Below are 25,915 nucleotides of genomic sequence, written 5' to 3'. Positions count from 1 at the left end.
TTACCCTTCTTTCTATCTTGCTATGTTGCCCGTTCGACATTTCTCCTTTGCAATGATCATCCGGTGGATGTGAGCAGAGGATGACGAGTGTTCGGTGGAGCAGTTGGATGGAGAGGATCCAGCTGCTTAGACTAGGACCAATCAGTCAGGTGGAGATTTTGTAGGGATCGATCGATTATGATTATAGTTTTGTTTTTTAGGCAGAATTTTGTAAAATTTTAATTTTATGATTATTTTTGGATAACTGTACTGTTAACACTTTATTACTTAGTAGATGACTGTTCTATTTTATCATGTTATGTAATGACTCTATAATATAGTTATACTATATTTTTCGAATGTTACAAACTTCATGTTGTATTTATTCTATACATAATAGGTTTAATCCTTTTGAACATCCCTATTTGTGGAGGTTTGTCTCAATTAGGTCCCTTGTTGTGTAAAATTGAATCAATTTAGCCATCGCCGTTAATTTGGCTGGACGACGTTTAAAAATGTTGTGTGTGGCAGAGTGACATGACCAAGTTTTACTACGTGGCACACATTGGTCGCTGAGTTGGTTTCTTTTATTTACATATTTAATTTAGTTGAATGAAATCAAAACGCAACGTTTTATTTATGCAAAACTGATTACGATGTTCAGGTTTTATTTATCCTCCTTCTTTCTCGCATTCATCCTCTTCCTTTTTATCCTCTCCCCGTTGTCTCTGAGGGGTTACCTTCCACCAACAACATTTGAATCAACTTGGTGCAATTCATCTTCGTCTGGATGGTTCCCTCGTTCATGATGTCCACCAACAATGAAACCTTCGCGGGTTGTATGAGATTCCTCTTCAGCTCCGAACCCAAATCCAAATTGACAAGAATCCCAATCGCTTCCGACCCAACCACGTGCGAGGTGAAAGGACCCAACAAGGAAGAAATCAAAGCAAGCCCATTGTTTTCCTCTACGGTTTTCCTAGTGGAGAGGTGGGAATTGATGAGTTTGCGATGTTTTTTGAGGTCACTGGGTCACTTCTTCGGTCATGCTGAACCGGCGAGATGGTGATGGAGGTGGTGACGAGAACTGCGCGATTCGAATGAGAGGGTGTTGAAGGAGGGAAGAGGGAAGAAAAGTTCATCTTTTGTCTTCACTCTCTCTAACATTTTCACTTTCTCAACAAATCCAAAATCTTCAAAAAAAAATGAGATTTGGTCAAATAGTCCAACTTTAAAGAAGATCCACTAAACACCGATTGTCTAGAAAAGGGGCCACCATAGAAAATATTAGCTCCAGTGCTCAAGCTAAAAGAAAACCGGCACAAGCTAAATCTGAAAAGAAATGTAAACTGAGGCAAGAGAACCTTGGAAACCCCAAAAATGGCAACAAGGTTCTGATCAAAGACGGTATGTGTAACTGAGGCTTGTACAATGTCGGTGTTGATGGCAACAGATCCATTCACACGCGAAATGTTGAGTGTGAAACTACCAGCACCCATGGCCTTAGTGGTGAGGGTGGGTTGGAAAGGGTTAACAACCGATTCAAGCGAGCCAAGAGGGTAATAGGAATGAAGGACATGGAATTTAAGAACCACCTATTTTTTATCTGCAGGTAGAGACTGAAGGTCCACAGAGGGTGGAAGATCAGCAAAGGCTTCATCCACCGGTACGAAAAGAGTGATTCCAGCACCACCCTCATTAGCCTCAAATTCCTAAAATAGGAAATTAAATAGTTAGTTAAATGTCAAAGTCTAAATAATGTACATATGATAGAGAGTTTCACATAAGTAACATGTAGAAAATAACTAATGAAATTCAAACTCAGTATCCGAATCACCAACACTACCTGAACTACGCCGGAGGCCGCGAGCATTAAGGCGATGACGTTGAAGTTGTGGTCATCGATTAGGGCTTTGGTGATGTTGAGGACGATGTTGGGGCGAATTTCAAACGCCATGAGGTCAAGGCCGTAGGGATGAGAAGGGAATTGACGACAAAGATGGTGACATTTTAGGGTAGGGTTTTGACAAAGGACAAAACGGTGACATTTGAGAGGGAGTAAGGGGGGAGCGGATCGAGACGAGGCCAGATTGGGGGTCGCGCGTGAGGATTTGGCGACGTACTTCTCCTAGTGGGAGCCACCAGGAGTTGCCAAGTGTACGGCGGGAGAGGCGGAGGGAGACGACATGGAGAGGATAAAGAGGAAGAGATGAATGTGAGAAAGAAGAGGATAATTTTTAAAAATTTAAAATAATTAAATTCCACGTAACTCTGTCACGTATTTCACATTGCAAAGTCAGCATCCTACATCACTGCAATCTTAACGTCGTTATAACAAAATTAACGACAATGCTCCAATTGACTCAATTTTACAGAAACAGGGATTTAATTGAGAATATTTACAATACAAGGACCTAATTGAGACAACCCTACATAAATAAGATGTCCGAGATGATTAAACATACATAATAACATTACACAATACATCTGTATTACATACATATTTTATTTTAATATAATATATAACTCAAAAATTTAGTTATAATTTTTAACCATATGGATAATATTGTTTACTATATATCACTAATCCATTAGTATCACTTTTATAATTTAAAACAAACAAATTCATATCTAAATATTATTTTTAATACTATTATAATTATTATAATAATAATAATAATTATGATTATGATTATGAGGCGTATAATCCATTATTATTGGTATTGGTATTATTAGCAGTATTTTGTACAATCCATTAATTTAACATAACAAATCAATATTAAAATAATACTATTTATTTTTAATTAATTTTTTATAAAAATAATGATAATTAATAATTTTTTTATATTATCAAATTCATTATTTAAATATTATATATAATTATACATAATTATAAAACTTAAGTATAATTATGTAATTAAACTATTATTTAAATATAATAATAATTTATTAATTTTCTTAATCCAAATTAAAAAAAAATTCACGAGTCTGAGACTAGTTTAGTTAAACATAGTATTTTATTATTAAATCAATGTTGTCTATTTATTAAAAAAAATATTTATATGAATTTCCTCGTCCACATTTATTTTATAATTTTATTATTTAAGTTTTTTAAACTAAAATAATTACTTTATCAATTTTATTCATTTGGTAATTATTATTTTTTTCAATTTAATTATTTTTATAAATTTAACAATTTTTGTAATCGTAAAACTACTTACAAAATAAATAAAAAATATTTACAATGAAATTATAAAATTTATTTATATTTACAGTAAAATTATAAAGATTATATTTTATAATCATGGAAAAAATGAAGCATGGTGAAATATAATAGTTATTGAAATATTGAGACCCACGAACAATTTTTAATTCTGAAATTCTAAAATATATTTTATTACTGTATTATATATTACAAATTTATTTTATAATAATACAATATTATAAATTAGTAATAAAAATACAATATTTAAAATAGAGAATTGAACTGAAAAATAAAAATAAAATATATTATTACCTTAATTTTACTAAATAATAAACATGTTACTTAATTAAACTATAACCATGTTAATATGATTTTTTTTACCGTATTTATATTAACTAATATTTCTATGTTTAACAATAAACTAATTATAATCAATAATAAATATTAATTAGGCCAATTGGAAAAGATTAGTGATTTAGTAAAAAATATATTTAAAATTAGCTTTTATTTTGTTTTAATTATATTTTTAGTACTTAAAATTAGAAATGAAGCTCACTTTAATTTTTTAAGTAAAATTTTTCAGATTTAAAAATGCAATTTCAACCCAACAAATTTACTATTTAAAGATTACAATATTATGAAAAAAAATCATTTTAATTCTTCAAATTTAGTATTTATGAAATTTTCTATATTTAGGAGAACATTTTAAGAAAATTGAATGACCAAAAACAGATTTACCTCAAATTTCAAAAGCTAAAAATGTAATTGAGTCTTTTTAACTAATAAATGAGTCCAACAAACACTGAGAATACATACTATGAGTTCACAATTAATATTTCATAAAATATAAGTAAAAAATCAATATTAGTCTACAACAAGACAATTAATTTTGGTCTGATATGCACAAACTAAGCCAGACTAAACAAAATCCATGTTAGTTCTGAGTGAGCACTTGCAGGTGTAATTAGTACTAAAAGAACATCACTCATTGTTGGGGACAAGGTTACCTTGAACAATATGAATTATTAATGTACATTTTCATAAGACATTCAATTTTTTTTTGCATCAGAAGAAAGTAAGCCCATCTGTTCAGTAAGTAGGTCCATATGTTGAGATTTTTCCCATCCATTTTCAGTTGGCTGCAACTCATTCTCATAGAATACTTCAGTACCATTCGTTTCAATATCCTCTGACACCGGAGTTCGCACAATATCATCCCAAAAGTGAGGATTGTTCAACAAATCATCGATGTCTGGTTCAGTTGAAATACTATCAAAATCAAGGGGTAGTGACATATTCACCCCAAATGAAGTAGGATCCATGTATCCGTCACCACCAGTTTCTGGTGCCATATAATTTTCTTGAGGAATATTGAGAATGTTTACTGCTACTATATCTGGTATTGTAGCAAGGTCCGGCATTATTTCATCTGTTTGAGTAACAGGGATAGCAGGTGCATTAGGTTCCCCAACTGAAACATTTAGATTAGGATATGTAACTTCTTCACAGGCTGCAACTTGGGAAGAAGATAGAATATCAGATTTTCCTGTTGAAGGACCGTGCCCTTGAGTCCTTGCTGCAGATGGAACATAAGAAGACTGCACCTTAGTTGGAGGGACCTCTTGAAGTGTTACTCCAGAAGATCGACTCAAAGAGTTTCCCCTGTCCATTTCACTGGATGGTGATGAATGATCACCAATCAAATAATTATCGGGGTTATTACTGAAAGATTCTTGTCGAGAAGCATCCAATTTCATTATTTGCCTTACCATTGCTTTTGCTGCTTCATTTATCAGAGGTTGATATTTAACAATTTGCCCATCAGAAGCAGCTGTATGTTCCATTTCACCAATACCTTCCTGCTTCAGTCGACGTTTTTTATTTGCCTCTGTTATGCGTCTATTACTATCATTTTGCTGTTGTACAAATTGAGCTAAGAAACCAGGGCTCTGAACAGCCTTTGCAAGGAATGACATCATTTGTTGCTGTCGTTGCTCCATTCCCTGAAGGCGCTGAACCATAGTCTGCAGCTGGTTATCAGTAGATTGCTGCTGCTGCCTCAATCTCACAAGCTCTTGCATGAGCACATTCTTATCTCTCTTGAGAATTTCAACCTCTTCCTCAAGTCCAAACTTCCCAACTTCTACACAAGCCCCAACCGATGAATTCTGTCCGTGTACTTGTTGTGCTTGTTGATGATTATGAGCATGGGCAGGTTTCCGCCGAGATATGGTCTTAAGCAAGTGCTTTTGACCCCTTAAAAATCCCTCATTTGCAAACTCCCAGCGATCCGGGTCTACCTTTCTAAAACCCTGCTTAATGATGAATTGTTGTGAGAAACGTAAGGTCACAAGGAGGCCAAATGTAAAACTTTTTATTTGATATACACAACATTTGGCATGCACTAACAGCCGAAAACCTTGAAGGAGGAAATTAAAAATGGTAACATATGGATAAGATGCAACAATATAGCAAAAAGATTAAACGGGCAACAAAACAGAATTATTCATTTAACCCACGTCTGCATGAAAAGGGCTCCTCCATAGCCTGAGACAGGTTCTTCTTGGGAACTAGATTCTAGGCAAAGTAGTTAATCCCATACACCAGAGCAAAGCAGCCTACCTCAGGACTTATGATACAAGATAAATTATTTATGATTTATACATTGCACACTAGCCGAAACACATGCACTACCAAACTTGTGTGTATACATTTCTATTACATTAAATTTGATATATATTATAATAATCCAATGCTACTTGTTTCTTTAACCCAGCCACCGGTAGAAACATTATGAATCTAATTCAAAATTTGTAATAAAAGCAGAAAAAGACTACGATTCTAGTGAATAATAAAATAATTTTAAAGCAATATTTTCAATAATAAAATCAAAGAGTAAAAAACAAAGGTCTTTGTAAACTGCACACACCAGAAAAAACCTTGAGAACAGAGGTGGGACAGAACAGGACAGGAGTTGCTACAAACAAGAGCAAACAATGCCATGAATTGCTGTAGAGTGGCAAGAAAATGACAATAAACACATGTAAAGGGTGAAATTCAAACCATAAGAAGAGCATGCACAACACAATGACAACTATGATTTCCTAACAATAGCAGGTGAAAACTAGAGCAAGAAGCACTGTCGAAACAGAGGGGGCCAAGATGAAGCTCATGAATCATCAGTAGTGACTGTGATACCACAATAATGCCATGATTATCACTAGCTTGGGGCTCTGCAATGGAAGCTTATGAAAATGTGATGCAAGGCGATGCATAACGAGCCAGTGGCACAACATCACAAAATCTCACAATCAACTACTAGATTTTGGAATTTAGATACTTTTCTCCTGCATATAAGCATACAAACCAACAAGGTTGCCAAAAAAATTTAAGAAAAGCTGTGATGCTTTCACAAGCTAAACTCCCAAGAGTTACATAACTTGAAGTGTTTAGAAAACTTAGACACACAAACATGGACCAACATGCCTATACATATGATCATTAACAGTTATCATTTGACGTGGCTCCAAAACTATGGTTCATCCCGTGTTGTTAAGATGTCACAAACTATGGTTATACAAAATTTAGAAGGAAGTAGCTGTATTGTGTAGAAAACTAGAAAACAATAGTGTATAAGTTTACCGAATATATACATCTTTATCCTAGAAAAGATTTTGACAATGAGCTTTTTAAAAAGTGGATTTTGGCTTAATTCAACTTTACAAAACTAGCTTACAAAGTAAGATTTATACTTACTTATATATTATAATTTAGAAGCATCTCTAGTTGATGTAAGATTTCAGACACAACTAGTCACATCAAGGATTGGGGACATCTCCAGTGTAGGACAAGATATTTGGAGGTAGTCTAATAGGAACTTGATAGACCAATCAAACCTTGCTATAACAGGCTCAAATGGATTTAGGCCTGATTCAACTCTATGAAAATTGGCTTGAATTTTGAGCTTTGCACCTACTTACATACCATAATTTGATCATATCTCTAATTGATGTGAGATCTCCAATACACCCATTCAAATTGAGAAATGGAAATCTGAAATGTGAGACTTTATAGTAACTTGATAGCAAGTGATATGATAACCCAACAAACCTTTTTAGGATAGATTGTGGTACATTTTAGATACCTAACTCAACCTACAAAACTAACTTACAAAGTATGAGAATTGCTTCCACTTATATATTATAACTTGACCATATCTCTAGTCAATCGAGCTAATTTGTTCTCAATAGCCAGAAGATTCTGACATCAAATGCACCCAAAATAACCAAGTATATAAATACCTCCTAACTTGAGTAGAAATGTCAATAAATAGCTATAGAGTTTAGTTTAAATTGATCTCTAGAAGAGGAAGTAATTAATAGAATTTGCATTCTAATAGAAAGTGCTCAACAGATCTGAAATAGAATGGTGAATGTGTGGCAAATGGCCTTTCATCATTCAAAATCACCTAGCTAACATTATTTAACACAAATACTAAGTTTGACGGCTTAGAATTTAAGTTTAAGTCTTAATTTAACTCCACAAAATCAACTTGGAAAGTGAAGACCGCCCATGCTCTATAAACTCTATTCAAGTAGTATATCTAGTTGATGAAAAACTAAATCCCCACCCTTGAAGCTACAATTAGTGCAACCCCCAAAACATGCCATAACTAGAGTTGCCTGGGATTGATCACTTCTAAAGGGGCTTTTCAACGTTACCATCTATTCCTCGGGCTACCAGCTTGGAGCACGGAAAATGCAAATGACCCAACAATAGATCTGGGATAAATTTTGATATCATCTTAAAAGTTGATTTTAAGCATAACTCAACTCCATAAACTAGTTGGAAAAAGTCGTAGTTAAATCAGGCTAGGAGTGACCGCACTACACAAAACATGGTTGCAAAGATTATTAATTCCATTTTCCTCAAAAATGGTCACTGCTTCGGCTGAGCCACCAGGTCATTTTTTACCCTAATCCTTAACTTACCACAATAAAAAAATAGACAAACTCAACTTAAAACAAATAATTTTTCATACTTTAAATGAAGTTACACATTCAACATAGTATAACCAGCCTACAATCAAATTTATGATAACATATCATCGGATCTAATCACTCGGTTTTTTGCAGCGAACATTGACGCATCCCCTCAAAATAGAGGACAGACCAATCAACGAGCATGCCTTGAGTCATCACACAAATAAACAAGCAATCATGTAACTTATCTAGCAAAGATATGTTTCCTCACATTCCCCTCAGGTGGTCCATCCCAAATAAACAATAATCGCAATCCATTCACTCTTCATAATCATCCAGACAAAACAACCCATAAATTTAATTACGTGATTGACCCAACATATATCCGAGAAATAAATAACAGTTACTTCCTCCATTATAATTCCAACTTCAAGGCCCACTATCTACTTCAGTTGAAACGACAACCAAGGACGGTAAACATAAAGAACAATTCAAGAACAATTCAAGAACAATTCAAGAACAATTCAAGAACAATTCAAGAACAATTCAAGAACAGTTCAAGAAAAACCCTCCATTTCCCACTCGGAAACAGTTAATCCAATTGACAATTGCCGGTAAACAATGGTCCAAGTGTAGAAAACGAAAGTCAGAAGGGGTTTACTTACGTAGGTGTTTAACTGGCGAACGAAGCTGGAGAAGTTATTGTGCTTGAAGTGTTTGGGCAAAAGGTCTCTGGCGAACTCCGGAGGGTTCCAAACAATGAAGCTGTTGTTCGTTGGACTCCACGACACAATTGAGTCCGTCGAAGGGTCGTCCACCATGTCATACGTCTTGCTCAGGAAAGGCGGCGGCGCGTTAGCGTTCGGAATCGGTGTCGGCCCCGCCGTCGACACTTCTCCGCTCCCACTGCCTGCTCCCTCCATTTCACAATTTCGATAATAAAAAATCTGAAGCCAAAATTAAAACGAAAAAAAATGCTGGGTTTTGTTATGTGTAATCTTGATTTCTACAGGTTGAGAGAGAAAAGGAAAAACTCAAACCCTAGTTGGAACCTGAGGATGCAAATTATGAATTATAATATATATATATATATATATATATATATATATATATATATATATTAGTGTTCGAAAACTAACCAGTGAGAAAATTTTACAGACAGAGAAGTTAGAGAGAGAAGGTATGGACGATGATGGGGTCAGGATTCAAAATGGGCATTTATTTATATCTGAGTGAGAATTGAGACCGTACGATATGCATTTTTTAGGAAAGAAAAATATCTGTTAGATTTTTGTTTTCTAGTTTTACTGAAAAACTTACCATGGGACAAATTTCGAAAAGGGAAAGGGGAATGATGACACCAGCATGATAAGTGAGCCCTTTGATTTTCAAATTTGTCACTACATGTATCCAACCCTGTTTCTCCATATGTAATCAAATTTACTTAATACGATTACAAATTTACTAATTCTAACAATTAACGTAACTTTAAGGATAAAATAGTAAAGAAAATATGTTTACGAAAAATTAGTTTTTTTAAACAACTTATTAAACATAATAAGTTTTATTGGCTTTATTTAATACAATATTTATAGATTTTCTACTTCTACTTTTTTTAGTTTTACATTATAAGATTAATGTATATAAATTAATTGAAGATTAAGCGAAAAATAAAATATAAATACAAAGTAAATCATGTCGTTTATAAAATAATATATATTAATAATAATCAAACTATAACAATTTACTCAATTAAAGTATAATTTTATATTTTTTTCCTGTAAGAATACAACAACACGATTAAATGATTCGCATTTTACCATACTTAGAAAAAATCAAAATATAAATAGACATCAAATAATCTTATATTAATATAAAATATAATATATATATATAATATGTGACATTCCTAAAATATAGACGTCATTCAATTATAATATTGGAAAGCAGTTAGAGACATATAACAGACTATTGTGATTACAGTCATCCAAAATAAAATCAGAATTAGTCTCTTAAACATAAAGGATCCCTGAGAAGTATTATCAAAATAGTTCTACAAATTATAATCCTAGAAGTACTAAGTTGTCGCATCACCATCTTCTAGCGCTTGCTCCACGGACACTTCCTCTTCATTTGCTCACATCCAATTGGATGATCATTGCAAAAGAAAACATACCAAAACAAAACACAACCACAAGAACAAGGGTGAGCTAGTTTTACAAGCAATCATACAATATTAGAGTAAATAACACATCAAGAATTACTTTTTCAATCCAAGCAAGTTAAATCATACAACCTAACATGTCATATACTAGACTTGACTCGTCCGGACTTAGAATGACTGTCGAGCTATGGCGGGTTATGCGCTCGTGGTGGCTTATGAAACTTGGGTTCCCCACCCTACCACACTCACGAGGTTAGCCTGTTCGGGCCTTGAGGCATACTAGAAGCCCCCAAGACTAAGACCTCATACTACTCCTCACCACATGGTTCAATCCTCTCTACTTGAGAATGAAAGACCATTGGAGCGTCAGGAAAACCCCCAAGACTGAGCTTCCCTACAGATCATTCTAAACACTAAGGCACCACCATGAATCTTCTCCTTGAAGATCATGGAATTACGTCCATCCATCATACTTATTACATTCAACCACCAAACATGTCTCATACATTCACATACTTTCAGTATAATAACATTACCACGATCATACTATGCATTTCAATCATTCCGCACAGTTAATTCAAACCAAAACAAGAGCAAATGAGCTTGAACCGAACGCTGTGAGTTTTGGCCGAGCACTGAGAGCTTTGGCCGAACGCTGTGAGCCTTGGCCGAACACCTAGAGCCTTGGCCGAACACTTAGAACCTTGGCCGAATGCTTAGAACCTTGCCCGAACACTTAGAGTCTTGGACGAACGCTTAGGGCCTTGGCCAAACACTAAAACCTTGGCCGAACGCCTAGAGCCTTGGCCGAATGCTTAGGGCCTTGGCCGAACACCTAGAGCCTTGGCCGAACACCTAGAGCCTTGGCCGAACACCTAGAGCCTTGGCCGAACACTATTTAGGGTCGACCGCTAAGAGAGACCGAACGCTATCAAGACGACTCACTAAGACCGAACGCTACCAATACCACCCACTAAGACTGAACGCTACCAATACCACTCACTGAGACCGAACACTACCAATACCACCCACTAAGATCGAACGCTACCAATACCACCCACTAAGACCGAACGGTCAACTGCAGCGTTCTGCATAATTGCTACCAGAACCCAACATGACCATTTCTAACCATTTCTACTAACTTCTAACACCCTTAATTCTTGTTTTATACTTAATTAAACTTATCTAAATGATTCTAAACATTCCTACTACCATTTTAAAGTGATTAGAGTTCAATTTTAACTCTAAAATACCAATTTCAACAACTTAGGGACCTAAATCCAATTCTGCTATTTTTAACATGTTTTATTCTAGTTTTAGGACTCGGATCAGTTCTAGTTGACTCACCTATGCTAGCCCAAACTACCCAATTGGTCATTGGAGAAGAACCCAATGTCTGAATGCATCAAACTCACCTTCGATGCCAGCACATATGACTAGTCACAACTGACTGGATCAGACCAGGGCTGCTCTATGATCAGGGATGTGCCAACTTAGGTTTTTAAGGTTCCTCTATCCTACCAACAAAGTACTCTTCCAATACTACACTTCCCTTCACAGTAATCTAAAACAGTACCTGTAATTATCCATATTGACTATTTTATCATAATTCTTACCCCAAACCTGAAACCCAGTAGAACCAACAACTCATCCAAGTCAAAAACATTCAGTACACCATGATTATGCTACTGTTACACATCCAATAATACAAACCAACATGCTCATCACCAAAAACATAACATAACAGTAAAATAAATCACAATTTATTCAAACACACACATAATACAGTCCAAACAATATATGACTAGCTCCCCTTACTTTGGTGGTTACAAGCACAATACTCTTTAGAAGAACCCCAAAACAGTAACCCTTGCACAGAAGCAAGTTCAACACAACCTACAAACCGTCAAATTGGGAACAGAGACATCTCTTAGAGTTAGAATAGGTAGAGAATCTAGAGAGGAAAACCATTGGCTACATGCAACTGCCAAAAATTGCATGTCCTAGGCTCAAGAGAAAAGGAAAACAGAAAAGATAACTTACCCGTCCAAAGCAGAATTTAATCGGATGAATGGGAAGCTCCCAACTCCATGAACGAGAGAACACCACCTATTTCAAATTTCAATGGTGGAAATTGACAGAAGAGTAGAGAGAAGTCAGAGCAAAAAGAAGAAAACGCAGATGTTTAGAGAGAGAAAGGAGAAGGAGTAAATAAACTCAGAGTTGAAAAAAGAAAGATCCCTACTAAGGTTAGGATGTCCTTAGTGATATGGGCCGAACTGCCTTAACGGTCCACTTATTTATCATGCTCTTACATAATCTATTTGAAAGTGAAATAAAAAAAAATTATTCCATCTAGAAGTAAAACATTCTGATAAAAGTTAATTTAATCGCTTCCAAATTTTATATTTGATAAAATTAACGTAACTTTTACAAAATGTTATTCCATCACCAACTTTATATAAATTTGATTTCATTCATCCAGTCGTTAAATCATAACTTTGTATTTTAGCGATTACATCACAAAATTAACTTTTTTATATAAAGTGGTTGAGAATATAATTAAGTCAAGTAAAAGTTACATTGATTAATAGTATATCATTAATACCTTTATAAAACATTAATTTGTTTTAATCATTAAATTTTAATTTCTTATAACTAATGATTATTCACATAAAAAGTTGTAATAAATAAATAATAATAATAATAAAAAAATATAATTAAATTTTTTATATTTTAAAAAGTATATGTTACATTGATTTTAATTTATGTAAACAATACTTCAAACAATTTTAGACTAACATAAAATTATATATAGGCATTATTGTACTTTGATTTATATTTAGTTAATAATAAGCATTAAAATCGTCTTTTAAACAGCTTTATGCAATAATTGGATTGTCTTTTATGTTTCTTTAGGGAAAGCTTGACATTGATGTAAGACCTCCTTGTCAATGCATGAAAATGACACGGGAAAAGATAAGAAAACTTAGCAAGAAAAGAAAATTTGGATTGCTGCATTAAATTTGCAATGTTTTATATGAAAAAGTTTATAAATATTTATTAAACTACTCATTTAAAAAAAAAAAAGTAACTAAACATTATTCTTTTTTATATAGCAGAAAAAATGGCTTTTCATAAGAAAATCCTAATTTGTCACCAAGATATTAATGATTTATTTTGACGTATCTCTATAATAATAAGTTTTTGTGATAGAAAAAGTCAAAATTAAAAATAGCAGTGTAAAAGCTTGAATTTACGTTGTCCATCCAAATAACATTAGTAAAAAAGAAATGGATATAAAAAGTAAATATAATTATATTAGCATAACTAATATAGTATATACTACATTTCTTTCTCACATGAGTATCTTACTTTGATCATTTTTAAGATCTTTTCAGTGTCATGGTTTCTATTTTTAATTTTAGTGGATATAATTATTTTTGTTTTTCTTGTGAGTTTTGTTTTTCACTTTCATGTTATCACTACTATTGTGAATAATATCAATTATCTCGTGGTAAAAAAAAATGAAACAAGTTATAATTAAATCACAATATTTGAATGGTTGCACTCCTACATAGAAAGAATTTTATCGTGACTGTCAAGTATAATTTTGTATATAATAATAAACATTCAATCCAATAAGTGATATTAGAGTTAAAATTATAATAAAATCGTGATTTGGTTAAGATGATACACAAAATATAAAAGTTACATATTCAAAAAATGCTCCATGTTAGATCTTTCCCTTTTTAGACATGATATATCTTTGAATCTTCTTCCCTAAAATCGCATGAATGTTTGAAAAAAAAAAAAAAAATTTGCATGTCATATAAAATAGGAATAATTAAAAGAAGATAAGAGTTAAGAAAGTTTGAATATTTTACAAAGATGAAGGTTGAAATTGAAAGTTAACATGTGTCATTAATAAAAAACACAAATCAAGAGATGTTTCTCTCATTTAACTTTTTCCATGATTTTATCAAAAAGAGTAATGATACCATAACATACTTTTACTTTCATTTGACACACAATACAAAGGTAAAATGATCATAAAAATATAATTTTTTTGTATTTTTTTAAGGAGAAATGGTACCAGGAGAAATGGTACCATAACACATTTTTACATTCATTTAACAGAGAATATAAGAGTAAAATGATCATAAAAGTGTAAAATTTTGTATTTTTTCAAAAAAGAAGAGAGTAAAAAGTAAGTAAGGATAATGTCAAATAAATGTAAACATTTTAGATATCTTAAAGAATCATTTTTCTTTTTCAAGAATGAAAAAAGTAAAAAGTAAGAAAAAGTATTGTCAAATGAATGTAAAAAAAATTTATGTGTGTCAAAGTATCAAAAATATAGTAAATTTAGCTGCAGAAGTTTGCTTTTTCAAAATAGTCAATAAATAAATGAAAAAACCTAATTTCTTTTAAATTTATAGGGGTCACAACAAATACTCATTTTATCTTACAACATTTCACCGTGTGCTTTGCTTTGGTAGTTAAAAAAACTATGCATTTCCACCTAATTAGCTTCATTTGTTTATTATTTATCCTTCATTTGTATATACTCAACAAAATTGCTTATGCTCTTCAAATGAAAACTTCTTATCCAGACATAATTAATCACATTAAAATTTTACTCAATTAAGAAAAAATGTTCCTTTCGCATGAATTTAGTAATTATATCAACTTGTTAATTATTTGCAAAAGTAAATTTTATATCAAAAATATTCCTTTTTACATAATCTGTAATGAAATGCTATTTCATTTCAGTATGCCTTACTTTGTAGTGTTGTATAAAATTTTTGGATTGACTGATGGCATTACTATTTTCACAAAATATAGGTATAGTAGTTCTCCTTCTAATACTTTACCTATAAAAAATTGAAACTTACACATGGTTTTTCTTATAACACAAATACATGTTAGAAGTGTCAACTAAATAATAAAAAATCCTATTCATAACCTTGAGATGTAATTTCTTTTGGATTAGATTGATATCTAACAAGAAAACAAATATTATGCGTAATATTTGGTTTACAAATTATGAGATAAAGAAGAGAGCCTATTTTATATTTGGTAAAAGGGCATGCAAGGAAGTTTTCATGGCCTTTGATTCATCTACCTTGAATTTCTTCAACATTTTCTTTGTATATTTTGTTTATGATGATGATATTATGTTCATGTTTCTTGATTTATAATTCCAAGAACTTTAGTTATTTTACTATTCTCATCTTGAACTTACTTTGCATAACTTGAAAAAAATTTAAACTTAAAAATTTATTAGAAGCATCAAAAGTTATATCATTAACATAAATATGAATAATAATAATAATAATAATAATAATAATAATAATAATAATAATAATAATAAAATAATAATAATAATATTTTTTTCTCTTTCTAATTCTCCTTTTTTTGAAAAAAATATGTTGACTTTGGTTGTCATAGAGTCATTTCTTAAAAGAAAAGTGTTAAATGTGAGCTTGTTTATGAGCATCCATCTAGTTCCCGCTGATCCTTTTGCCTTCTTGCCTTATAATAGAAGAGGTATTATCTTTCGAACATTATTTTTAATAAAATGATTAAAATTTCCTTCTATGTCAATCATCCAATCATTATGTGACAATGTTTATTTTATCCATTTGGACTCAATCTAATAAACAAATGCATATAATGTTTGTTCTCGTATTGATTATTATGTTTTATTTCCTTCGGTTTCTCAAATGATTTTCTCTTTTGAATGAGAGAAAAATGTATTTTCAATAATTTATGTAAGTTCAAATCTTGAAGTGAAGGATTCATAATCTGCTAGATGAAGCTTAGCATCATTTGGTATTCTAATTTACATATTTGTAAAATTATTTCCAAAATATGATGTTTTGAAAGAAATCATTAAACTTAATAATTATGGTTTCTTCAATGACCAATGTATTAACTATAGACTTTGAATTTGACAAAGTAACTAAGACATATACCTTTACCTACCTTGGAATCAACCTTACCCAATTGATCCTTGGTACTAAGGATAAAACATTCAAAACTAAAGATAAAAGTATAATGATGCTCTTCGTCCTTTTAATAGCTCACAAATAGTCTTATCCAACAAAAGTTTAATGAATAATACATAATAAATAGTGCTTGCAACCTCAATCTACAAATGTTTAAATACATAATTTCTACAGAGCATAGTTTTGTCCATTTCTTCAAAATTTTATGTTTTTTTAACTATCTTGGTTTGTTGAGATTTTATCAATAAAAAGAAATTGTGATAAACATGCTTAACAAAAGCTACGAGAACATTTTTCTTCTTAAAAGTCATCCAGAACACTTTTCTTGACAATTAATCATGAAGTTTTTTCTAGTCAATTAAAATTATATATAAAATACTCGTGAATGTCGAACCTTTGTTTATCATCTTACGTAAAAAAATAGATTTTCTTTAATTTTGGTTCATTCCCTTATTTTCTCTAATTTTGGTTCATTCCCAAGTGTATGTTCAATCACCTTTTCATGTAATTTCACATTAACTCATAAAACAGCACAATTTTGAATATGTTTATGTATGATATTAATATCTTTTGTGTTTAATATACATATAAGATGCTTTATTTATAATAGAAAAAATATAAGCTAAACTCAAAATACAAATAAAGAATAGTAACAAATTAACTAAAAATAAAAGATAAAGATAATATATTTAACAACCCCCTCAAGCTGGTGCATACAAATCGTATGTACCAAGCTTGTTAGTAATATAATCAATAAATAGTTAGTGAAAGTATCTACTTCTGCATCTCGAGTGACACCAAATTGTTAATGATTTGTGAAGATGAAATATCAACCCAAAAGACTACCCTGAGCAACAAATCTTGGAGGCTTCTCCATATAAATCTCTTCTTGTAAATTGTTGTTGCGAAATGCATTATTCACATCCAGTTGTGAATGAGTGCAGAAAAAGGTCGACAAACAATTAATAGTAGCTATGAAGAATAATATTGGACAATGATAGACTACCGTGAAACTTCAACTATGATAACTTTGACAAAGAAGATTACCATCAGTAGTGGACGACGATTAGTAGTGACAGATAACGACAAACTGCAGGGACTAGATTGTCATCAATAACAAATGGTGGCCTGTAGTGACAATGATAGATTGTAGAGACTAGATTGGACCACATAGAAATAGACTCTCTCTCACGAAAAATGACGAAAATGACGACGCAATGATAATAGACAATGCAAGTGGACAATTTGGCTCTTCAAAAGAATGGTATCCTTTATTCATCAAAGCACCTAGAAACAAACTTCCCCCACAGGTAATGTCGTTAGACAAAGACAACGAACAATGGACAACAATGAAAAATACACGGTAGAGAACTAAAATTAGGAAAGTAATACTAAGGTACTCAAACACAAGTGTTGAATGAAAAAATTATTAAGGTGTCCGGTCGCCAGTTGCTGGTGGCCGATAACAACAATAATGTTAGAAGAAACTCAAACAATCAGGCTTTGGTATGATGTTAAATATATTGAAAACTATGTATGAGATTAATCTCTCTTGTATTGAATATACACATAAGGTGCTCTATTTATAATAGAAGAAATATAGGTTAACTCCAAAATAAAAAGGTTTAAACCCTCATATGGTCCTCATATTTGTTGAGGAATCTCAAGTCGATCTTCTTCTTTAAAACGGTCTCAATTGGGTCTAAATTTTGTAAATTTGTAACACTTAAGCCATTTCCGTTAAGTGGTCAGAAATAGAGTCAAAAGTGGTTGACGTGTTGCACAATAAATGTATTGAGGTGGATCTTTTATTACGTGGAAATTGGATTTAAATTATAATATGAAATTTGGATTTAATTTATAACATGAAATTATTTAATTGGAGACGTGGTTAGGAAAAAAAGTTAAAAAACTTATTACATTTGAGTTTTTGAAACTGCAAATTTGAAATTTCGAAAGAAATATAAAAACGGAATCTAGGCAATATCATCACCATCACCATCTTTCTACATATTTGTTACTATTGCGCTTTTCATTTCAGCACTTGTACAAGCATAAGTTCATTTTATTTCATAAAAGACTATAGCACCATCATTCTCTTCTTCGCTCACACAAAACTTCTCTCTCATCATCTTTCTACTTCCCTCTTAACTCATATATATCAAGATTAATTTTTTTTCCTCAAAAACGTTTCATTGGGATCTCACCCAAGTTTGAATTTCCAAAACCCCAAAATTTGCAACGACCCTAAAAAAGACATCATTGGAAAGTGCTGAAATGAAAAATGCAACAATCTCTACACCCAACAGACTCCAATGCACCATTGTCTTCTTCGTTCACACAAAACTTCTCCCCATCATCTTTCTTCCTCCCTCCTAACTCATATATCAAGATTAATTTTTTTTTCTCAAAAACGTTTCATTGGGATCTCACCCAAATATAAAATTTCCACAACCCCAAAAAATTTACTTAAAAAACCCTAAAAACAAACTCAACATTAAAACAAAAGAAAAAAAAGAATTATCGAAAGGATATTGATTTTGTGTAGTGTATGAAGATTTAATAGGAAGACATAGAAAACTTTGAACAAATCTAAAAAAATCTGAGAAAGAGGTTTCGTATAGCCACAAAACCCCTTGATTTAACATTTCTCAATCGAGGTACTCCACAATACTCGAACATTTGTAGAGTTAATGTTGTCCTCAAATTGGTGTTCATACAGTATCAAGTTCCCGTTTGCAGCAAGTGTGACATGGTAGATTGAACTTGTGTTGTGTGATTTGTTTCCAGGGCTAAAATTTTCGTTCAAACATGAAATCCCAATGCAAAGAGAGACCGTGGCATCAAGCTCGAGCTATAAGTCCACAAAAGTGTTTGAAGCCCAATAAGCATAAGTGCCAGATGTTGCGTTGTTCTTTGGATAAGCAATGAGGTTTCCATCTAATTGCATGACCATAAAGAAAGCTCCACTCGAATAGTCTTTTTCGGACACACTAGAAACCAGTCGGTCGTCTCTAGCTAAACTCTAACCTCCTAATAAGGTGTTAGTTGGATAATCAAAGTTTTGCCAAACAATAGTCCTGTCATTGCTATAGAGCACAAAGTTGCCAAAATTAAGCACAAAGTTGCACAAAATCCCTAATTTATTTTGCTAACCACATTGACCAATTACATAACATCATGTCAAAAACTAATACATCATAATTTAAATCTTAATTTCACGTAATAAAAACATCACATCAGCATGTTTATTGTGCAACACATCTTCAACTCTTGACATCGTTTTTGACCACTTAACGAAAATGACTTAATTGTTACAAATTTACAAAATTTAAGACTCAATTAAGACTGTTTTAAACAAGATGACTGACTTGAGATTTTCTCAACAAATATGAAGACCATCCAAGGATTTAAACCAAATAAAAATAAAAAATAATAACAAAGTAACTAAAAATAAAATATAAAAATAAGATAAAGATAATATATTTAATAAAATATTGTTTTTAATATAGAACCAAAGTATTTTTATTTTACTCATTTGGCAGCTTAAATCTCAAAACCCTATTGAAAAACTATGGGAACCAAATGAAACCTTTTTTTTTTCAACACACTTTCAAACTTCAATAAGAATATCAGAGTCCAATAACTTTATCCTGATACATGCATCTAATGCTCTCTTTTACCTCTCCAATTTGAATTTTATGGAAATAAGTCAAATGTCATTCGCCCTCTATCTCACTAATACCATGATCTGCAAAAAACCCTTCTCCATTCATTGTTCAAGCATCTTAATCTAAATCTCTTGCATTTGTTTCTCTACTTTTGACAAGCTCATATATCTTACTTTCTCTATTCTTTGTCCAAAGGGTTTGTAATTTCAAGGACTTCAGATTGTGTGCTACAATCACAACTTGTGTCAATCCCTGTTATGATACTTGTCTAGTTTCCAATGTTGTTAGGATACTTTGTCCAGTTTTCAATAGTATTACTCTTGAACAAGAATTTAAAACGTTCTCTTTTATTTTTTTACCTTGTCTTAAACATATTTATTCCACCACCTCGATTCTTCATCACTTCATCCAAAACATTTTGACCCACTCAGCATCTTCAACAATTTTTCCTTATCTTGTTAGACATATAATTCCAAATAAACACAGCATTGCTTTGAAATTCCCACCAACCTAAAACTTTATAATTAGAAATCAAAAGTGTGATCCACATAGCTACATAAAAAGGATAAAATAGTATCCCTTTCACATTCTAACCCACATTTTCAATTGGTCCGACATAAACAATAGAGTACACAACAAAGACGACGAAGTGGGTAAGTAATACTCTTGATGTTGCTGGAACAATGCAAGGAAACAAATGATCTAAGATAACTTTGCAACTACGGTTGGATGTATATGCACTATAATAAAATCTCCATCAAAGACAACACTAGATGTACGAAAATTACAAAGAGCACGTTTACGCAGCACAAGTTAATTAAAAGGTCGCTTTCAGAGCTAAGAAGAAATTGCCAGGAAACTCCATATAATTTTTTAATGTTCTTTACCTTTCTATAGGGATTGGCCAATCTTAGAAGTATGAATTTTACCTTCGAATGAAAAAGGGTTTCCGTTATCTAAAAAAATAAATACTAAAACTAAAGCAATTTTCCACACCTTCCTTGCCTTTTGGGCTTTCAGAATACACAGACGAGAAATTTCCCCCACACGAATAAATAAATGTCACTCACCGAATAAACTCATCAAATACATCCAAATTTTTTCTTCATACACATTACAGTTCCAACTTTGGGAAAGAAAAACACTAAAAGAGAAACATATTACCATATACGAAGGTTTTACTGATTAGTCAGCACAACCAGCCAGTTTCAGTGTTGCATTTACAAGGGAAATGAAAGAATTAATACCTTTTCAATTAAAGAAACAAGGAGAGAACTTACAACATAAGTCGTTACATATTTGAAAACCCCAAACACTAACATATAGAGAGAACATAACATCCCACAACAAAATCATGGGAATTCCCACATCTTGTACTGAAATCAGATGCAACAAACTCCAGTCAATCGCCAGATCCGACAAAACACCGATCAAGTTATATCTTCAGCAAGGAAGATGATATCTGCTGCTCTGTATATATGCATTTACTTCATAATGGAATTGAGACAATATTTGTCTAAGCAGCAAGAACTATGATCACGATCAGAAGCACAATCCCAAAAATCACCAAAAGCAAGCATGTCTATGGAGAAAATAAAAGAGCACAAGGTTAACAAGGGAAATACACCAAGATTTCAAAAGGGTGAAAAAAAGACTAAACATTGACCAACGATGTACAAACAAGTCTTTCAAGATGGTAGACAGTCTATGATAACTCCTTTAAGTAGGAAATTGCATAAGCTTATTACTTATTCCATCAACCACTTCTTCCCTTCCATATTATGACAACGATGCAATAATCCTACTTTCAAAATGGAAAACAAATATTGTTTGCAATGTGCAAACTGATAATAATAGACAAAATTACAGGCTAATCCACCTACAAAGATTTAAGCTGCATGTATAGTATGTTCAGAATACGTTTCTCTATAAGTATTTCTAGAAGAAGAAAATAATATAAAATGAAATAAACTTTTCTCCATAATGTAAAATTAGTTCATGCACAAGTTAAAAATATTTTTGAGAAATTCTACATATTAGCTTATCCGTAAACTAGTTTAAATTTATATAAGTTCAATTAATTTTTCCTTCGTATTTTCTTCTTGTGGAGGAGTTTATTCAAATAAATCCATTGTTATTTCCAAAATACGTGTCATGTACTGTAATCATAATAAATTTAATTTTGCAAGTAAATACATCAGCACAACAAGTCAATACAAAATCATTTTTAAATCAAATTCCATTCTGTGGTCAGGGCCATTAGTCAAACCCTCTTTAGAAGATATCTCCTCTGGAGATTCCACATATAAAAAGTCATTTCATGGAAGGAGGTTAGTAATTTTGTGGCAATTAGAAATTGATACATTACCAAAGAGGAATTTGATCTTTGGGTCTTTGAAGCTTTTAAAAGTTGAGATTTTGCTTGTGCTGTTGCTGCATGGGAGTTCTCAATGTTGGAGCCAATATCATCTGTAAAATGAAATTTAGTTGCATTAGAGAACATGAACAAATACGGAAAAATAAATTTGTATACAGCGATATAAAATGTGCACAATCACAAAAATAAAAGGGAATGAAAAAAAATACCAATCATGGTTCCTTGCTCATGGACAAGCACAGCAAGATCTTTGAAGATCTCGTTAACTTCACCAATTTGCTGCTGTATTTCTTGAATGCCTTGCTCCCTTTCCTCAATGATGGCCTCGTTAAAAGCAATCTCATTATCTAAGAACAAAACCTCCTGCCTGCAGCATGAATAAAACAAGAGCTAAGGTACTGAAATGATGCAATGTAGAAAATTTGAAAACTCTGATAACGCATAAATTCAATTATTCATCTACTTTAGAGACACAACGGATAATTCTAACATTGATTATGCCACCAATTTCAATACACCAGAGCATTATAAGAGAAAAAAAGCGGGAAGGGAGCTTTTGGTAGTTGATATCAATTATTTTCAGGATAATAGTATGTTGCAGATGAATATGTGGTACTCCAACAGCTAAAATGGAAAGATTTCCTTTTTCAGGATAAACAATTGACATTCAGTTGTCCAATCAAACTTAACAATGTAGCCACGATCAATTCATGATTCCAGCTCCTTCGAACCACCAAAGATGAAACAATAAATAAAAGCATCCTATTTTTCACCAATTCTAAATTTCAAATGGTTAATAATCCTGATCATTAACCCAATATTACATTTCAAAAATTGCTTTTCCACACCATATATTGGAAATAGATCAATAATACACAAAATGAATCTGCAAATCACTGACATACTACTAATCATAAATGAGAAAATACCTCCTTGATTCCACGAGTAAGGCACGCTCTTCTGGTGATTTATCAGAACCAACACCTAATTCACCAGCAGTATAGCTGCAAGCCCAAAGGAAAATCTCCGTCATACCATTGTTTGCAAAGGTATATTATACACTGGCAGTGATTACAGAAGAAGAATCGATAACCTAGAAACCAATTGCATAATATTAAACTGCAAAATTCTAAATGTAGCCTAATCTAAAACAGGTCCCACTCTGCATAAGCCATACACTTCAAAACAAAGGAGAAACATAGTCTTGCCCCTAAACTTCTATAGGCTCTAATTATAATTGATAAATCACCTGGAAGGAAGGACTGCTTGGGGAACAAAAGGAGTGTATGCTGTTTCCCTTTCAGCTGCAAGACGTTGTGCCTTCTGAAACTCTTTCAATACTGCTTGAAAATCTTTCGCAAGTTTAGCATCTGCGATCTTCTTGCTTGCCTGCAAAAATAAGAAAAACTTTTAGGTAAAAGGCATTGAAGATCATGCAACCATACAAAGGATTTGCCTGTCACAAACTTTCATAGTATTCTTTAAAAGAATGATGCAGATTGATTATAAAATTACCAATCCAGTAAAAATGACCGCAATAATATAAGTAATAATAGTATTCAGAGGAGTTAATGCATTTTGGAAGACGATCACAAAATACTGAGACGGGGACCAAATAAACAAACTGCTCGTTCAGATGCAGTAAAACACAAGATCAAGGTTCAAACTTACATTAACTTCAGCATGGTGATCAATGTCACTGGCTTGCTTAAGTTTAGCTGATGTATCCTTCACCAATTGCCCAATATGTAGTCTTGTCTTGTGGCTGTAAGTTTTAAAATAGGTTAAAATATTAGTCAACCACAGTAATAGCAAAAGAGGTCCTTGTTCTACTAAATCAAAACTTAATATACAAAAGGGACAGTGTCCAGTTTGCAAGGCTAAAAAAAGAGTTCAGATTCCCAACATCCCTCGGCTTCATCTGTTAACTACTTTGAATGACGAAGCTACCTTCTATAAAAGTATAACTACTTAACATGATAATCACCAAATATTCCATTACATAGAATGTCCTGTTCTTGAATTGAAAAATTAGCATATCACTACATATCTTAATCCCGACTAGAGAAACAACAAGAAGAAATATAACCTCGATCAAAGCATCAGAAATAGCAATTTTGATCATTCTTCCCAAAAAATAAAGGTCCGCTGCAATTCAATCGAAAAAAAACCCAAACTTAGCCCATCTAAACGAAAACGATCCCCAAAACGCCAAGCAACATGGAAATATTGTAATTCGAGCGGCCATTCAGCTGATTCGACAATTTTGATGTTGAAGGGGGGAAAGGGGGGAGGGAACGTTTCTTTATCTTTTTCTTCGGAAAATAAAAAGTCAATAACGATCAGTTAGCTGAAATCAAAGAAATTGAGTGTGATGATGAAGAACTAACAGCTTCTCACGGAGCTCGGGGGTATCTTTGGGGGTTCCGAGGGTGTTGACGAGTCTCTGGAAGGTGGAGACGGCGGTGTTGATCTGGAATATTCCGGCAGCCACTGCCTGCGTGGGGTCCTGCTTGCCGTTGGTCAAGCCACGCCTGGAACCGAAGGGCCGACCAGCCTCGATGTCCTGAAAGCTCATAATTCCGTTTCACTTTCTCGAGAAAATTGGGAGAATTTTCCTGAGAAAGGGAGGGAAAAGGCGAAGGAGGCGTTTACCGGGATCTGGGAGAATAAAGAGAGGGGAATTTGAGGAATTAGGGCAATGCAAGAAAAGGGAAGCGAACGAAGATTTGGATTCCGTGAGGTAGTTTCTTCGGTGGGTCTCTATGGTTGTAATTCCCTGCCGCTACATTGGCGTGGACGCGCTCTTCAAACACGTGTCGTTCTTCCATAGGATGGAGTCAAGCTTCTATTTTGGTGGCGTCGTGGTAAATTAATAACTCCTAATTATTGGTGCTGTGTTTACTTAATTTTAAATTGTGGGAGAGGGAGCCACCGTGGACGCTTCCTTTTGTACGTGTCTAATCATTTTAATTAAGTTTAATATTAAAATTCATTTTTTATAAATACAAACTTAAAAGATTATATGTTTTCACTTTTCTATATTTACTTTCATTTGTTTTTTTTTCATAAACTAATAGATTTTGTTTTCATAACATGTGTATATTCTGTAGCCTTTTTAATGTCAATAGTAACAATTTATAACTAAATATCACTTATAATTAAATATCAAATATATATTGTATCTTCAAAATTCAAATACATTCTTAATAAAAATCGATATTATATATATATATATATATATATATATATATATATATAATTAAAGAAAAAGGGCAAAGTGCAACAATAAACTTTGAATAAAAAATAATTTAATTCAAATTAACTTAGATTTATTAAATACGTATTGTACTTTATAAAAAAATTAAATCATTAATTTTCTAGTCAACGATTTTAGTTTCCAACTACACTTTATCCTTCAAAGTTTTCTTTTGCGAAATTAATTTTTAAAGTGTGTTTTCTCATTTAGAAGAATCAAGACCATAGTTTTATATGTTTCTAGTATCAATGGAACAAAATAATT

The 25,915-nt window shown here is 32.5% G+C and overlaps 2 protein-coding genes across 4 annotated transcripts; both read right to left on the bottom strand.

The window, feature by feature from the left end:
- Nucleotides 1-4,004: 4,004 nt before the first annotated feature.
- LOC124832815 (heat shock factor protein HSF8-like) lies at nucleotides 4,005-9,424 on the bottom strand. 2 transcript variants are annotated; one of them, XM_088104452.1, is made up of 3 exons: nucleotides 9,306-9,424; nucleotides 8,832-9,113; nucleotides 4,005-5,496 (listed from the first exon to the last, which is right to left on the bottom strand). In XM_088104452.1, the coding sequence occupies exons 2-3, from the start codon at nucleotides 9,087-9,089 to the stop codon at nucleotides 4,234-4,236; spliced, it is 1,521 nt and encodes a 506-aa protein (XP_087960578.1). In that variant the 5' UTR covers nucleotides 9,090-9,113; nucleotides 9,306-9,424; the 3' UTR covers nucleotides 4,005-4,233. The 2 variants fall into 2 exon arrangements, with proteins under 2 accessions (XP_087960578.1, XP_087960577.1); XM_088104451.1 differs by lacking the exon at nucleotides 9,306-9,424 and having other exon boundaries at nucleotides 8,832-9,226.
- Nucleotides 9,425-21,067: 11,643 nt separating this feature from the next.
- LOC124832814 (syntaxin-22-like) lies at nucleotides 21,068-25,146 on the bottom strand. 2 transcript variants are annotated; one of them, XM_047307120.2, is made up of 7 exons: nucleotides 24,783-25,144; nucleotides 24,064-24,157; nucleotides 23,642-23,781; nucleotides 23,322-23,396; nucleotides 22,602-22,759; nucleotides 22,384-22,484; nucleotides 21,068-21,597 (listed from the first exon to the last, which is right to left on the bottom strand). In XM_047307120.2, the coding sequence occupies exons 1-7, from the start codon at nucleotides 24,968-24,970 to the stop codon at nucleotides 21,532-21,534; spliced, it is 822 nt and encodes a 273-aa protein (XP_047163076.1). In that variant the 5' UTR covers nucleotides 24,971-25,144; the 3' UTR covers nucleotides 21,068-21,531. The 2 variants fall into 2 exon arrangements, with proteins under 2 accessions (XP_047163076.1, XP_087960576.1); XM_088104450.1 differs by lacking the exon at nucleotides 21,068-21,597 and having other exon boundaries at nucleotides 21,610-22,484; nucleotides 24,783-25,146.
- Between the last annotated feature and the right edge of the window lie 769 nt (nucleotides 25,147-25,915).

Source organism: Vigna umbellata, chromosome 1 (assembly GCF_029865625.1).
Source record: "Vigna umbellata cultivar VRB3 chromosome 1, Vumbellata_1.0, whole genome shotgun sequence".
Lineage (NCBI taxonomy): Eukaryota > Viridiplantae > Streptophyta > Magnoliopsida > Fabales > Fabaceae > Vigna > Vigna umbellata.
Note: the sequence above shows the minus strand (reverse complement) of the source record. Positions and strands in the feature narration are given on the sequence as shown.